The sequence below is a fragment of the Urocitellus parryii genome, chromosome 4 (genome assembly GCF_045843805.1).
Source record: "Urocitellus parryii isolate mUroPar1 chromosome 4, mUroPar1.hap1, whole genome shotgun sequence".
In the NCBI taxonomy this organism is placed as follows: Eukaryota; Metazoa; Chordata; class Mammalia; order Rodentia; family Sciuridae; genus Urocitellus; species Urocitellus parryii.
In genome coordinates, this window is record NC_135534.1 from 137253146 (window position 1) to 137267579 (window position 14434).

The window sequence follows — 14434 nt, forward strand, 5'->3', positions numbered from 1 at the left end:
TTTCACTTATTAGCTGAAAGACCTCAGGCATGTCATTCCAGTTTAGGCCAGCTTCTGCTTCTGAGAAATGAAGGCTAAGTGATCTCTAAGACTATACCTCAAGCTTGAGAATTTGTGCTCTGGCAAACTATCCAAAAATAAGGTGGAGACAAGGAAAGAAAAAATGTCGTGACTTTTCTTTTTTTTTAACCAAGTAAGGATATCAGTCTACCACCCTGTACTGACATCATAAGATAAAGGGTATTTTACCACCAAAAAAAGGTGATAAAGAAACCCATCTCAGCCGGACACAAGTGGTATACACCTGTAATACCAGATACTCAGAAGGCTGAGAAAGGAGGATTGCAAGTTCAAGGCCAGCCTCAGCAATTTAGCAAGGCCCTAAGCAACTTAGCAAGACCCTGTTTCAAAATAAATAAATAAATAAAATAAGAAGGGTTTGGGGATGTGGCTCAGTGATTAAGTACATCAGGTTCAACACCCAATATGGGGGGTGCGGGGGGGGGGGACAGAAACCATCTCAAAATGAAGGGCAACTTCTCCCTTCCCCCAAAAAAAGAGTAATTCACAAATTTCCACTGACATATCAAAAATAAGAATAGGGTAGGCTGGGCACAGGGTGCATGCCTACAGTCCCAGCAATTCAGGAGGCTGATAAACAGGCTTTCAAGTTCCAGGTCAAACTGGGCAACTTAGTAAGACCCAACCTCTAAAAATTAAAAAGGGCTGGAGGTGTACCTCAGTTGTAGAGCACCCTTTGGTTGGATCCCTAATACTGAGGGGAAAAAATAGGATAAAATGAAATTCAAAACAGAAACATTATAACATAAAAATTTATTTTACAATAACATTGTTATGATTTTCTCTTGACTCACATTGACAATTTGGATTGAGGTGCATATTCAACAGTGGGACTCCAGATGAAACTCAAATTCTTCTCTCCCATAGGCTGTAGTGAAAGTGGACCTAACCTTAAGCAATTACACTCATTTCAAATATTCTGGATAAACTGAAGAAGCCAAGGAACCACTGTGCTCTCCCCACCAGGTTCTTCTGCACACCCCACACCCCAGAGGAGTATAGACACAGGTCAGGAAAAAGAGGGGTCAGGGCTGCTGGAGCCTTCATCTCAGCAGCCACTCATGCCTGGCTGCACAGCTTAGGTCCCTGACCATCCTACAAGAGCAGACAGGAAGAGCAGCCTCAATCAGGAATGACCTCCTGGAACCACAATTCTAAGGGTCTCTCCAGCCATACTTCTCCTTTTCACTTAGAGATGAAAATGATGTAATTGCAAGGATCCCTTTGGTGAATTTTAGGGGATGGTAGATGAAATGCCCTAGACCAGGGGTCAATAAGATAGCCTGGCCCTCTGCCTGAATGTTGGCAGTTTCACAGTAGAGAACGTAGGCATTGAAATCCAGTTAAGGGACGAGTTATCCCAATAGAAAGGGATTGCCATTCTTCTCGGTAGCAGACTTGAATTGTCCCCACATACACAAAATGTATGTAATTATGATTATATGTTGAGTGTCATTAAAAAGTTTGTGAAGATTTGTTTTTGGGTTTTTGTTTGTTTTTTCCTCTTGTGTTGTAAGTCCCCTAGGTAATAACCCAGATTTGGTCTCTTGGCCTGCATAGCCTCAAATATTTATCTGGCCCTTTTCAAAAGAATTTGCCTAGCCACGCCCTGGATTTAGGCTTTTGGATGAAGAAATAATGCCAGGAAAGCACATTAACTCGTGATTGCCTCTGGCCATTAGTGACTTTCTTCCTTTTTCACAAGAGAGTCTAGCCCAAGAGCAATGCTTGAGTCACCCAGATAACTGAATCTGCAGGTGAGAGGTGACCTGGCTAAGGTGAAGCTGAAAGTCTGCAGACTTCTCTATGATCTGGCAACACTTCTATGATCTTGAAAACAGAGAGACTAACAGATGTGTGCATGGCTGTGGTGGGGGGACCCTCTCAGCTCACTAGACACTAGTTTACAGGCCCTGAGCAAGCACCAGATGTTAGCACTTGGCAGTGACTTACCAGCAGGAAAGCTTTGTCACAGCTTGTGGGTAATGTGAAGCTGGAATAACAAACCATCACGGCCATCCTCCCCTCTCAGTTGGTGCTAATTCATGACTCTCTTACCTCTCTAGACAACAAAATGATATTCAATTTTTTTTTAATTTTAGGAAATATTAGGAAGACGTGATTTTCAAAACTAATTATGAAAACATTTGTCATTGGAATTGGTGGGTGAGTAACTTTGCTGCAAATAGCTAGTCGCGATACCCAGCTGACCTAATGAAGTTTTCATGTGGTTGTGATGATGGAAGGAGAAGCAGGGGGAAATCCGGAGTCCTAGAGAAGAGTAGGCTGCTGTAGAGTGCTGCTGCATCAATACCAGCAGATGGGAGAGTTTCCCATAGACAGAAAGAGAAGGGTCAGTCAGCGGCGTTTTACACAGTTGACAGTTTACTTTCTGGAGCTATCACCAGAGGCAAAGCTGGATTAGACACTACTGTGGTTCTGCCTTCATCTAGATTCATCCTACAGTTGCTCCTCTTTTTGGATTTTGCTACTGCAAGTAGCTTCTTGTGACTTACATGTTTCTTTTTGGCCTACCACTAGGGACCAACTTGGTTCACATACCCTCAATCCCTGGGGTAAAACTGATGGGACAACATTGGTTGGTTAAGTAGGCCCTGTTCTGGAGTTGAGCGTGGGGTTCATTGCTGCCAAACCAGACCTCAAAAAATGGCATGGATCCTGGGGAAGCAAATGCACCGTCCCCTAGAGGATCCACGCTGATTTTCCTTCTCCGTGTGTGTAAGATTTCCTTCTTCTCCATGTTCCAGTATGATGTCCTCTGTCCACAAACGTGCCTCATACCTGTGTGTCACGTATGCTATTACTTTCCCTTACTCCTAAGGAAAGCTTCCTTCCCATTGTTTCCTCTGTAACAAGCACCACGACTTCATTTAGTGCTGCTACTTGTGGGAAGCCTATGTGAGACTCAGCACTGGGACTTCTGTCCCTGCCTTCCATCCTTCTCCAAACCCACTGCATTGTAGCTTCCCTGGGTATCTAACCACTTCCTGCCTTATGAGGTCATTATTCTGTTAAGACTGTAAGAACTTGTAGAAGTGCTAAAATCTAGGGGCATCCATGAACCTCCTGAAAATGTAATGCATATGTAAAGATATTCATTTTGGGGTAAAAGGGTTTATTTTATGTATGGATATATGTATTTTGGTGTAGGGGATTGATCCCTAGGCTTTAAGCACAGTAAGCATGCCCTCTACCACTGAGCTGCATTCCCAGCCCCTGGGAAAGGGGCTTATAACCTTCATCAGATTCTCAGAGTTCCACCAAGATCCAGGTGTAGATTTTGTGTCTCCTCTCCACTACTGACTAGTTGTTACCTTGGGCAGGTTTTCTTAATATACAACTTTTCAATCTTTGGTTTCAGAAACTGGAATATGGGAACATTCGTATCTACCTGATGCATAATGAATTCTTTAGTTGTTTGAGTGATTCTAGACTCCCTTTTTAACTTCTCCCTAGCCACTGTCATGTTCCAACTGCATTGAGCCCTCTTGTTACCTGGCATGTAAGCCGGGAATTGGACATTTATTTGGATATCATAAACAAAGAAGTGAGTGTCACCAAATAGTCACCCATTTTCTGTCCTCTAATCCTAGGGTGGAACATGTTCTGGGGGCTCTTCACCCCCAGGATGGATGGCATGAGCATGTGAGAGAGGTTGTGAGTCTGCTGAAGGAAAAAGTACTGAGTCCTAAGTTGTCACCTGACCAGGATGGCCACATTCCACATACAAATCCTAGGCTCAGACTTATGCTGGGAATTGAACCCAGGGCCTTGTGCATGCTAGGCAAGTGCTCTACCACTGAGCTACACCTCAGCTCCTAGGCTTAGACTTTTTATACCTTTTTACCCCTATCCTCTCTGTGACCTGCATCTCCTAACTAATCCAAACCTTGCACAAAAATGGTGATTATTTCTCACTGGCTCCAACTAAGTCATTGAGAAGGGATCTAATTACTATGGTTCAACTGCATGATCTTAACCAAAGGTATAAAAGTCTGGAAAGTGACACATTTTCTAACCAGATTGCTTAGCCCTAATAAAGGCACCCATGTATATTCCTATTTTAAACCAATATTCATTATATAAAACATGGACTTTCAGTATGTTTTACAGATACTTTGTTTAAAAGGAAAAAGGTCATAACAGTGTTCTCTCAAGACATAATACCCACACATACATACTTTTCCTTATTTTCAAATATCCTACCCAACTATGCATTGTAAAGGTTAAATGAAAAATCTTGTGACTTCATTTCTTCTTCTTCGTACATAAAAGGTAATTAGGTGATTATATACAACAAATAATTTTGATGAATAATAGTTCAGTTTCACTATTCTAAAGATTATCAACATTGCAATAATGACCTCATCTGAGATTAAGCACAGATTCTTTCAAATAGAGGTACAATTGGGGGTTTTGTGCTGTGGACATTTGGTAGCATTGTAAAATCTTGACCTCTTTTTATTTTTTTATTTGTTTTAATTAGTTACACATGACAGTACAATGACCTTGACATATCATACATTTGAATCACATGGGATACAATATCTTGACCTCTTTTTAGAGCAGTGATTTTAAATGCACAAAATAAAACCAAGAATACAAAGGAAATCAGTTACATTAAAATATAGTTATAAAATATTTTTAAATAAATTTGTACCATGTGAAGTATACACTTCTTTGTTAACATAATTAATAACAATATAATATACATTGGTAGGTTTTAAAACTGCAATAAATTTAGAAATAATAATGAGCATCAATGCTGATTGATAATATCCATCCCGCTGTAGTACAGGATGAAAATCTGTGCAATTTCTATTGGTGACAAAGTCTTGGGTGTTGTAAATACTACTCTGGTTTATTACTTATAATTATGGGAAATGCTAACTTTCTGTTAAAATTTATTGAAAATAAAGGATTAATTTCTTTCCCATTTAAGTTCACAAAAACCTGAATTCTCTCACAGATCCTTTGGAGGTGCATGAGTCCCAGATTAAAACCCTCTGAAAAGGTGACTGAATAGAGCAGTTCCTCCCCTGTGCCATGCAGGGAAACAAGGCACAGAAAAATCAGGTGTCAGTTCTCCTTGATGTCACAATCCAGCCAGAAGGACAAATAACTGACCTGATATGATAAATGACTGTGGACCTCCCCGTTATATACTTGCACTAAAATGTGCCACCCATTTTTTTGTGTCGCATATGAACCCCATGAATTTTGCCATAAGCAAAAATTTATTTTGCTTCCAACACAACATGATTTTCCAATCATAGTACCTAACTCACTTACCTGATAAGTAGTTGCCTTTCTCCTCCATCCTTCCCAGCTTATTTCTTACTATTTAGTGTAGCATATCTATTAGTGCCCTTGATTTTGCCAATAGAAAAAGCAGTACCTATGAGAGAAGTCATTTTTGGATCAGTAAATATTTTTCTAAAAAGTTCATTTTAAAATGTTCATGTTCATAATGAATTCTTTCTGGATGTTTTCTTTTTTTCATTTGGTTCAGTGTGACAAATGGTGGGAAGACAACACTGGCTAAGAACTTACAGAAACACCTCCCAAACTGCAGCGTAATATCTCAGGATGACTTCTTTAAGGTATCTGAAAAACTGATAAAAATTTTTAGCACAAAAATGTTTAATGACAAAGTTATTTTAATTACATCCCCCAAACCTTTGCTGAGCAATGTGCCTTTGTAGAGCTAACTCAGCGCAGTAGTGCATCATATCCACTAGAGGGCACCAACTTTTACTGCTGGTCTTTGCGCTTATCATCCTCCAAAGCATTTATTAAAGGCTGTCTCTTTATATTGTGTGATTGCATCATTTCTTCCCTAAATACTGTTTTGATGGGTACTTTATTATTTTTCCAGCCAGAGTCTGAGGTAGAGAGAGATAAAAATGGATTTTTGCAGTATGATGGTAAGTAGATTAGCTTGTAAAACATGCACTTATGTTCATTTTCTTTTTCAAACCTTAAAACATGTTTAAATATATTGTTGTACTGTGAACCTACATTTGTAGGTTTCTGATTTATGTTTAACTATTTAAATAGATCTTTCTCCCAGATTTATATTTAAAATTTAAAACATTGAGATAATAGATTTTCCTTCTGAAGCTAGGATTAGGTTCAACATCTTTCTACTTAACCCTGCCCTGGGTATAAAAAACTACTATACTAAAATCCCCAACCTCACCCCACCAGACTATCTCTCCTGGAGCGAACCCTAAGTTTTCCTCTTCTAACTTTTCTTCCTGGTGGCCTGAATACCAGGCAGCTTGTTTTTTTTTTTTTTTTTTTTTTTCTTTTCACTATTCAGGAAGGCATGGGAATATCTTTCAGATGCATTCACCTCATTTTCCTTACCCACAGCTAACACTATTTTGTAACCAAAGTATCAAAATCCATCAGAAAATATTTATCTTCCTGTAGAGAATATCATAATAATAGACTGTATTATATTTAATGCTCTTAATAACCTTTATAATTAACAGAATGAACATTGAGTACTTATGCACACTGGCAAAGAATGAGCTATCTTAAAGGGTCATAAAGTACATTATTTTTAAGTTTGATAACCTTGGAGGGAAAGTGTTATGTAAGAGTTCTTATAGACACATGATAGTTTTAAGAAAAACAGTCCTTGACCCACTCTATGTTCTTGTGTCAAGTTGCAACCAGGATATTGTTTTCTTCTCTCATACAAAGCTTACTGAGAAAGATTATTACAAAGCAAGAGTGAAACCATGAAAAACTGGTTTCACAGTTTGACAAAGAATCACCATTCTCTCTGTCTTCTCTGCACTGGGAGCAGCTTTCTTGCCACTGCCCCTCACCCCCTGAAAATGTATGCCTGCTCCAGGTTCCTCTCCACCCACTCCTTGGTCAGGAGCACCTCTCATCTGCTGAGCCCACCACTGTCTGCAGTGGTTCTGAACCGACAAGAGACACTGACATATGAGAGCTTCAGCAGCTTGACAGTCCCATGTCCCCTGACCTCACTTATCCCTCACTGCCGCTTCCAAACCAGCACCATTTCAAGGGACATTGACACAGCAGCCAAGTTCATTGGGGCTGGGGCTGCCACAGTTGGTGTGGCTGGCTCTGGGGCTGGGATTGGGACTGCATTTGGAAGCCTTATCATTGGTTATTCCAGGAACCCTTCTCTGAAGCAACAGCTCTTCTCCTATGCTATTCTGGGCTTTGCCCTCTCAGAGGCCACGGGCTCTTTTGCCTGATGGTGGCCTTTCTCATCCTCTTCGCCATGTGAAGGAGCAGTCTCCGCCTTAAATTCTTTCTCCCATGTCTTGTCTGCCTTGTATGTCCCTTTTCCTATACTTCCTCAGGCAATCTGGGGAAAGTGGTTGGCTCAGGATTTGACAGAAGGAAGACAAATAAATACTATATTAATAAGAAAAAAAAAAGAATCACCGTTCTTCCATTTTAGTGAGTTTTTGCAAACTGATAAGAAAAAAACTAATATCCCAGTAGAAAAATGGTGTGTATGTGAATAAGTTGTTCACAGAAGTAGTAGGCCATTTGATTAGTAAATGTATAGTGAATATTCAACCTCCAAACTTGTCAGAGAATTGCAAGTTACCTTTATTCCTACTTACTGTTAGGGTGGCTGGTGCAAATATCCACAAGAGAGACAGAGTCAAGCAGAGACTATCTGCCAGGCTGTCCTTCTGCAAGGCACAGCAGCCTGCTGAAAAAAAATCTTAATTTTATAGTCATGTACAATGAAGTGGTTAAAAAATAATCCATCTGGTCCTATGATTCTTACTTGGCATCTTTTTTGTGGTTTTGGTAGTTAGGGACTCTTTGGAGCAGGCTTCTTAGGATGGTGGATGCTGATTTTCGAAATGGAGTTACTTTGGCCTAAAGATCTAACACTTACCAAGTAAACAAAGATCTTTAAAGCAGTGATTGCATGGGCTCCGTAAGTCAAAAATGTACACAGGTACTTTAGACTGAAGTATAAATTGATACAAGCTTTCTGGAAAAAAATATTGAGCATGAGTCTCAAATACCTTAAAATACCATGAGCTCAAGTATCCCCCATCCAGGAGTCTATTGTAAAGAAAAACTTGAACTTTTCAGGTAATGTGCAAATATAAGCTAAGTCAAGGTGATGTTGACACTTTTATAAGCATTAAAAAAAATTAGTTTAAAAGTGTATAACTATTGAGTCTGAGGCTGTAGCTTAATGGCAGAGCACCTGCCTTGCATGTGTGAGGCACTGGGTTCAATCTTCAGCACCACATAAAAATAAATAAAGATATTGTGTCCATCTACAATTTTTTTAAAAAGTGTATAACTATTAAATTATAGAGGAAACAATTTTTGCAATATAGTTGATAAATCAAAAGCAGGAATAAAAAAATCAAAGAATGAAAAACAAATAAAAAATAACAATAAGGTGATAGATTTCATCCCCAAAAGTATCAGTAGCTACATTAGATTAAACAAATTAAAATACTCCAAAGATGTCAGACTGTATTTTTTTTTTGAGAGGAGGGGTGGTACTAGGGATTGAAACCAATAATGCTTAACCACTGAGCCACATTCCCAGCCCTTTTCATTTTTTATTTTGAGACAGGGTTTTGTTAAGTACCAAGGGCCTCACTAAATTGCTGAGGCTGGCTTGATCCTCCTACCTCAGCCTTCCAGGTTGCTGGGATTATAGGTACACACCACTGTACCCAGCTTGAATTTTTTTAAAGCCAACTATAACCTCCTTAAAAGAGAGAGACTTAAATTTGAGAACACAGAAAAGTAGACAGTAAAATGATAGGAAAAGATGATGTCTATTGAAAGAAAACTGGCATAACTGTACAAACTATACTCAGAGCAGACAAAGTAAGCTTTAAGGCAGAGTGTTACTAGGGATACAGAAGGATAAATGTGTCCATTCAACAGGAAGATAAAACAACCTAAAATTTCAATGTACCTAATAACATGACATCAAAACATACAAAGTAAAAACTGACAGAACTAAGAGGAATATAGACAAATCCATGATTATGGTGGGAGATTTTAGCACAACTTCAATCATGTTTGATAGATTAACAGGTACCATAGACTGGATAGCCTAAACAAATAGGTATTGTCCCATGGCTCCAAAGACTGGAAGAGTAGGCAGGACTGGGGCCCTCTGAGGGTTGTGGGGAAAAGCTCATCACACTTCTCTCCTGGCTTCCTATTGAGTGCTTAGCATTCTCCAGCCTCTTTGCATCACACTCTCTCTTCCTTCATCTTCACAGGACATTGTCCCTGTGACTATGTCAAAATTCCCCCTTCTCTAAAGACATCAGTCTTATTAGAATAGGGGCCTGGCATTGTTTCTGTGCACCCTCATCTAATTAATATCTGCAGAGAACGTGTTTTCAAATAGGATCACATTCCAAGTGCTGGGGGCTAGGACATCAACATACAAATATGGGGCACAGTGTTTAACCATAACACTTAGGATCTAATGGAATTAGCAGACAAAAATTGCTAGTGCTATAACAGAACTTAACAGAGCAGTTAACAAACTTGACCAAATTGACCTATATAGAGCATGCACCCAACATCAATAGAACACAGGGTTTGTGCAAGAGCACATGGGACATTAGCCCTAACGGACTGTATGCAAGAGCATGGAGCAAATCCTAATCAAGTTCAGTGGGTTGAAGGGATATAGAGATACTCTAATTACAGTGATTAATCAATAATAAAAGGCAAAGGTGAACATTCTGAATTTCTTGAAAATTAAGTAGTATTGTTTTTAATTTTTAAAACATTTTCTTGTGGAAAATTTTAAACATACAGAAGTGGGCAGAAAGTATAATGAATTCTCATGGGTTCACTGTCCAACTTTAAAAATGATGTCTATTTGGCCAGTTATATTTCATCTACACCTACCCACTTTCTCCTTTTAAAACAAATCCCAAACAGCCTCATGTTTTATCTGAAGTGGTACACTTATGTGTCCCATGGATCAAAAGGTAAATCACAGTGGGGCTGGGGTTGTAGCTCAGTGGTAGAGCACTTGCCTAGCACATTTGAGGCACTGGGTACTATCCTCAGCATTACATAAAAATAAATAAATAAAATAAAAATATTTATGTCCATCTACAACTAAAAAAGTTTTTTTTACAAAAAAGGTAAATGACAGTGTAACTAAAAATATTTTAACTAATAACAAAAAAAAAAAAAACAAACTCGTATGACTTCTGGTTCTAACCACATTGTCTAACCACATTGTCCCTGTAACTGACTATATCAAAATTAGTCCCATTTCTCATTGGTCCTCCCTCTTACAGCCAGAAACCCTGCGTGGGCTCTCTCTCATCCAGCGAGGAGGTCCACAGAACAGGGTAGAGGAGAATGTGGCTGTGGAGTCGCTAATCAAGACCTCCAGAGACCAAGCAGGAAGCAAGTCTGATTTTATCGCACAGTTACTACCTATATATACTCAGGCAGTAGCTAAGCAGATTACAGGCAGCCACCAATGCAATTTCTGGCCAACTGTCCTTGCAGCTACCAATCAAGGAGTGAGCTGTGGAGCAGGCGCAGGGACTGCAACATGCGGCCTCACTCCCAGGGCTGTGCCTACAGGGTAAGCGGTTTGCCACTCGGACACAATTAGTGTATGCCATGTATGCAGTACTCCATGCACTTGTCCCCAGAAAACCCCAGATATCATACAACCAACAAGCAAAGGGAGACTGAAAGGTGAAAAGAAGACTATGAACTGGCTAAGGATTCAGGACCTAAGGAATGACATGGCTATGAGTTCCGTGGGGCCTCTGCCTCTCACATTCCCAGGATGAGATACTAGGGAGTTGTGAAACATGGAGCCATCAGTAGGTACAGGCAGAAAAGCTCCAAGAAACCTGTACTATATAATCACAGGACCGGGAAAGTGTGGCCTAGCAGAGTAGAAAATCTTCTTGATAATCTCCACCCTGCTCCACCCAAACAAAAACATGCTTCCCTCAGAGTGTCAGCAGCACCAAGTAAGAGGTAAACTTCTAGGCCCGCCCAGCACCAGCAAGATGGTGTGAGTTGGCCCCCACATCACCTTAGAGGTGGGGTCAGAAGAGCCACCTAGGAAACCTGATAGCAGATGCCAGGCAGAATGATGGGGTGTGGGTTGACACTCCGCCTTCTTCACCTAGGTAGCTCAGCCGTTGTCATCAGGACCTAGTGGAAAGCAGAGCTTCTGTCCTTACCTGGCAGCCATGGAGTTGAACCAGTGCTCTGCTCTTCCCTTCCCACATATCAGCAGGGCCAGCAGCAGGCTGAGCATCCATCCCCATTGGCCCCTGCACAAACCTTTCAGTGGGGTAACTGCTGGCAAAATAAAAGAAAATTGAGTAGGATCCACAGTCTCCCAACTCAACACCTAAAACTTTCAAGACACAACTGAGAATCACTGTCATGTCAAGAACCAAGAAAATCTCAACTTGAGTAAGGAAACAGTCAGTAAACATCTGGCATGATAAGACAGATGTCAAAATTATGTGATGAGGGCTTAAAAGCAATATTATAAATAGGTCTCAACAAACAATTGCACTTGCTCAGAGCAAGTGAAAAATTAGAAAATCTGAGTAAAGAAATAGAAGGTGTAAAAAAAAGAAGCTTTGGAAAAATAATAATGACCAAAATTTTAAAACTCACTGGACCAAAATTTTAAAACTCACTGGGTGATCTCAACAGCAGAATCAGTAATGCAAAGGAAAGAATCAATGAACCTAAAAGACAAAGGGATAGAAATTACACTGAACAAAAGGAAATAAATGAAAAAAAAACAGAAATGTGGAACAATAACAGAAGATCTAATATTTATATCATTGGAGTTTGAGGCAGAATAGAGAAAGAGTGTGTGGTACTAAGAATTCAATCCCAGCAGCTTGGGAGGCTGAGGCAGGAGGATTGCAAGTTCAAAGGCAGCCTCAGCAACTTAGTGAGGCCCTGTCTCAAAGTAAAAACCAGGCTGGGGATGTGGCTCAGTGGTTAAGCACTCTGGGTTCGATCCCTGGTACAAGAAAAAGAAAGAATTCAAAGAAGGAATAGCAGAAAACTTCTCAAATTAAATATGAGACAAATCTACAGATTGAAGAATATGAGCAGTCTCCAAACAGGTTAAACAAAACTCAGAAAAAAAAAAAAAAAAACATGAAGTCTGGGTGCAGTGGCACAAGCCTGTAATCTCAGCAGCTCAGGATGCTGAGACAGGAAAATCACAAATTCAAAGCCAGCCTCAGCAATTTAGCAAGGCCATAAGTAACTCAGCAAGACCCTGTCTCTAAATAAAATATTAAAAAGGGCTGGGGATGTGGTTCAGTGGTTAAGCACCCTTGGGTTTAATCCCCAGTACCAAAAAAAGAAAAAAGAAAGAAAGAAAAAGAATAGCATAAAGAAGGCACAAACTAAAATACCAAAAGCAATAATGATATTATGGCTACAGTCCTGCAGATATTAAAGTGATGAGAACACCCTTATGGGGCTGGGGCTGTAGCTCAGTGGTAAAGTGCCTGCCTCACATTTGTGAGGCACTGGGTTCAATCCTCGGCACCACATTAAAAAAAATTAAGATACTGTATGTTCATTTACAACTAAAATAAAATTTTAAAAAAGAACACCCTTATGAAATAAATTGAAAGACTTTGATGCAGCTGACAATTTTTATAGAGAAGTATCATTTACTAAAAGTAACAACATTTCAGAAAAATCTCTGTAGTCCTATATCTATTAACTAAATTAATCCATACTTTTAAAACTTTACACACACACACACACAAAAAAAAAAAAAAAAAAAAAAAAAAAACCTCTGAGCCCAGACCAGACAGTTTAATTCATTCAGTTCTAAGGCTGAGAATTTGTATTTCTGATAAGTCTTCAGGGCTGGTCTTGGTAACCACAATTTGACAACTGTTACAGGCTACTTTTCTAAAATCATAATTACAAGTTCAAAAAGTATGCACATTTTAGAGTTTAAAATAGTGTGTTCATGTCCATTGTAATTTAAGAGCTCTTTGTTTAATTAAAAAATTTTATTAGCTCTTCACCAAATACAGTGTGCCAAATACATTACAGATATTTTTCCACTGTCATTTCTCTTTTGTACTTGTCTTCCAAAAATTTTTAATTTTTGTATAGTCAAAAGAGAGTAAAGCCCAGTGCTATGGCGCAAAGCTATAATCAAAACAGCTCAGGAGGTAGAGGCAGGAAGATCAGCCAGCCACAGCAACTTAGGAGATCCTAAACAACTTAGTGGAAGCCCTGTCTCAAAATAAAAAACAAGAAGGGCTGGGGATGTGGCTCAGTGGTTAAGCACCCCCAGGTTCAATTCCTGAGGTAAAAATAAAAATAAAAGCAATAAAGCAAAGTTAGCTATGAGTTTATAATAGTCAGAGCTGGAAGCAGAGACACAGAATTCACTGAATTACTTTCTACCTTTATATGTTTGGGATTTTCCACAGCAATAGTGTTTCAGGCACCAGTTTATCAATATTATTAGTTTCAATTGGTTATCTGAAGTATTTGTAGGTGTCTTGAAAGATAAATAATACTCATCACAAAATGCCATATAACAAATTTTTTTTCATTGATTTCACATATTTGTCTGAAGTGCTTGAAGCACTTAACATGGAAGAGATGATGTCAGCCATTTCCTGCTGGATGGAAAGTCCTGGACATTCTGTGGAATCAACAGATGGCACAAGTGCTGAGGAAATTCCCATTTTAATCATCGAAGGTTTCCTTCTGTTTAATTATAGGTAAGTAGCATTTCTACTCTAGTATTGACTCTGAGTGAATGGTGAAAAAGACTGAACTAATTAATTATGCTGTTATCTTAAGGCCCCTTGACACTGTATGGAATAGAAGCTACTTCCTGACCATTCCCTATGAAGAATGCAAGAGGAGAAGGAGGTATGTTAAAGACAAGATTTTGGGGAAGTGAGGAAAACAAAATTATTGAGCAATGTTCATTATTCAAACAAGGGAGGTCTTAACTCTTACAACATAAGTGGCCATCTATGTGGAATAGTGTGCAGTACTTCTGTAAGAAAAGGGCCTTATGTCAATCTCTCTGGCTCATTTCTCCTAAATCTCCAAATGAAGCAATCCATGTTGATTATGATTTGGGGTTAGTGGGCCTGTATTCTACAACAGCTATAAAAAGCACCAGTGAGTTTAGAGCTTAATCCAATGTGTCAGTATCTCTATCATTATTTACACTGATACTTGTCTAAATTCTTTTGTAAAGCACTTGAGGGGAAAAGACATAATTTTGAATGATCATCAATGAATTACAAAGTTAGTGTTTGTA

At 39.2% G+C, this 14434-nt stretch overlaps 1 protein-coding gene, 1 non-coding gene and 1 pseudogene across 6 annotated transcripts in view; 2 read left to right on the forward strand and 1 right to left on the reverse strand.

The window, feature by feature from the left end:
* Nmrk1 (nicotinamide riboside kinase 1) overlaps positions 1 to 14434 on the forward strand; it is a 32695-nt gene that overhangs the window by 2712 nt on the left and 15549 nt on the right. For all 5 annotated transcript variants that reach the window (XM_026389261.2, XM_077797013.1, XM_077797012.1 and 2 more), the window contains exons 2-6: positions 2184 to 2247; positions 5615 to 5705; positions 5981 to 6029; positions 13733 to 13880; positions 13963 to 14034. In XM_026389261.2, coding sequence (XP_026245046.1) covers positions 2219 to 2247; positions 5615 to 5705; positions 5981 to 6029; positions 13733 to 13880; positions 13963 to 14034 — 389 coding nt within the window. In that variant the 5' untranslated portion in view covers positions 2184 to 2218. The remainder of the gene's footprint in view (positions 1 to 2183; positions 2248 to 5614; positions 5706 to 5980; positions 6030 to 13732; positions 13881 to 13962; positions 14035 to 14434) is intronic.
* Trnaa-agc (transfer RNA alanine (anticodon AGC)) lies at positions 3844 to 3912 on the reverse strand. Its single transcript has one exon. It is a non-coding gene; the product is annotated as a tRNA-Ala (tRNA).
* Positions 6901 to 7421, forward strand: LOC113183040 (ATP synthase F(0) complex subunit C2, mitochondrial pseudogene; annotated as a pseudogene).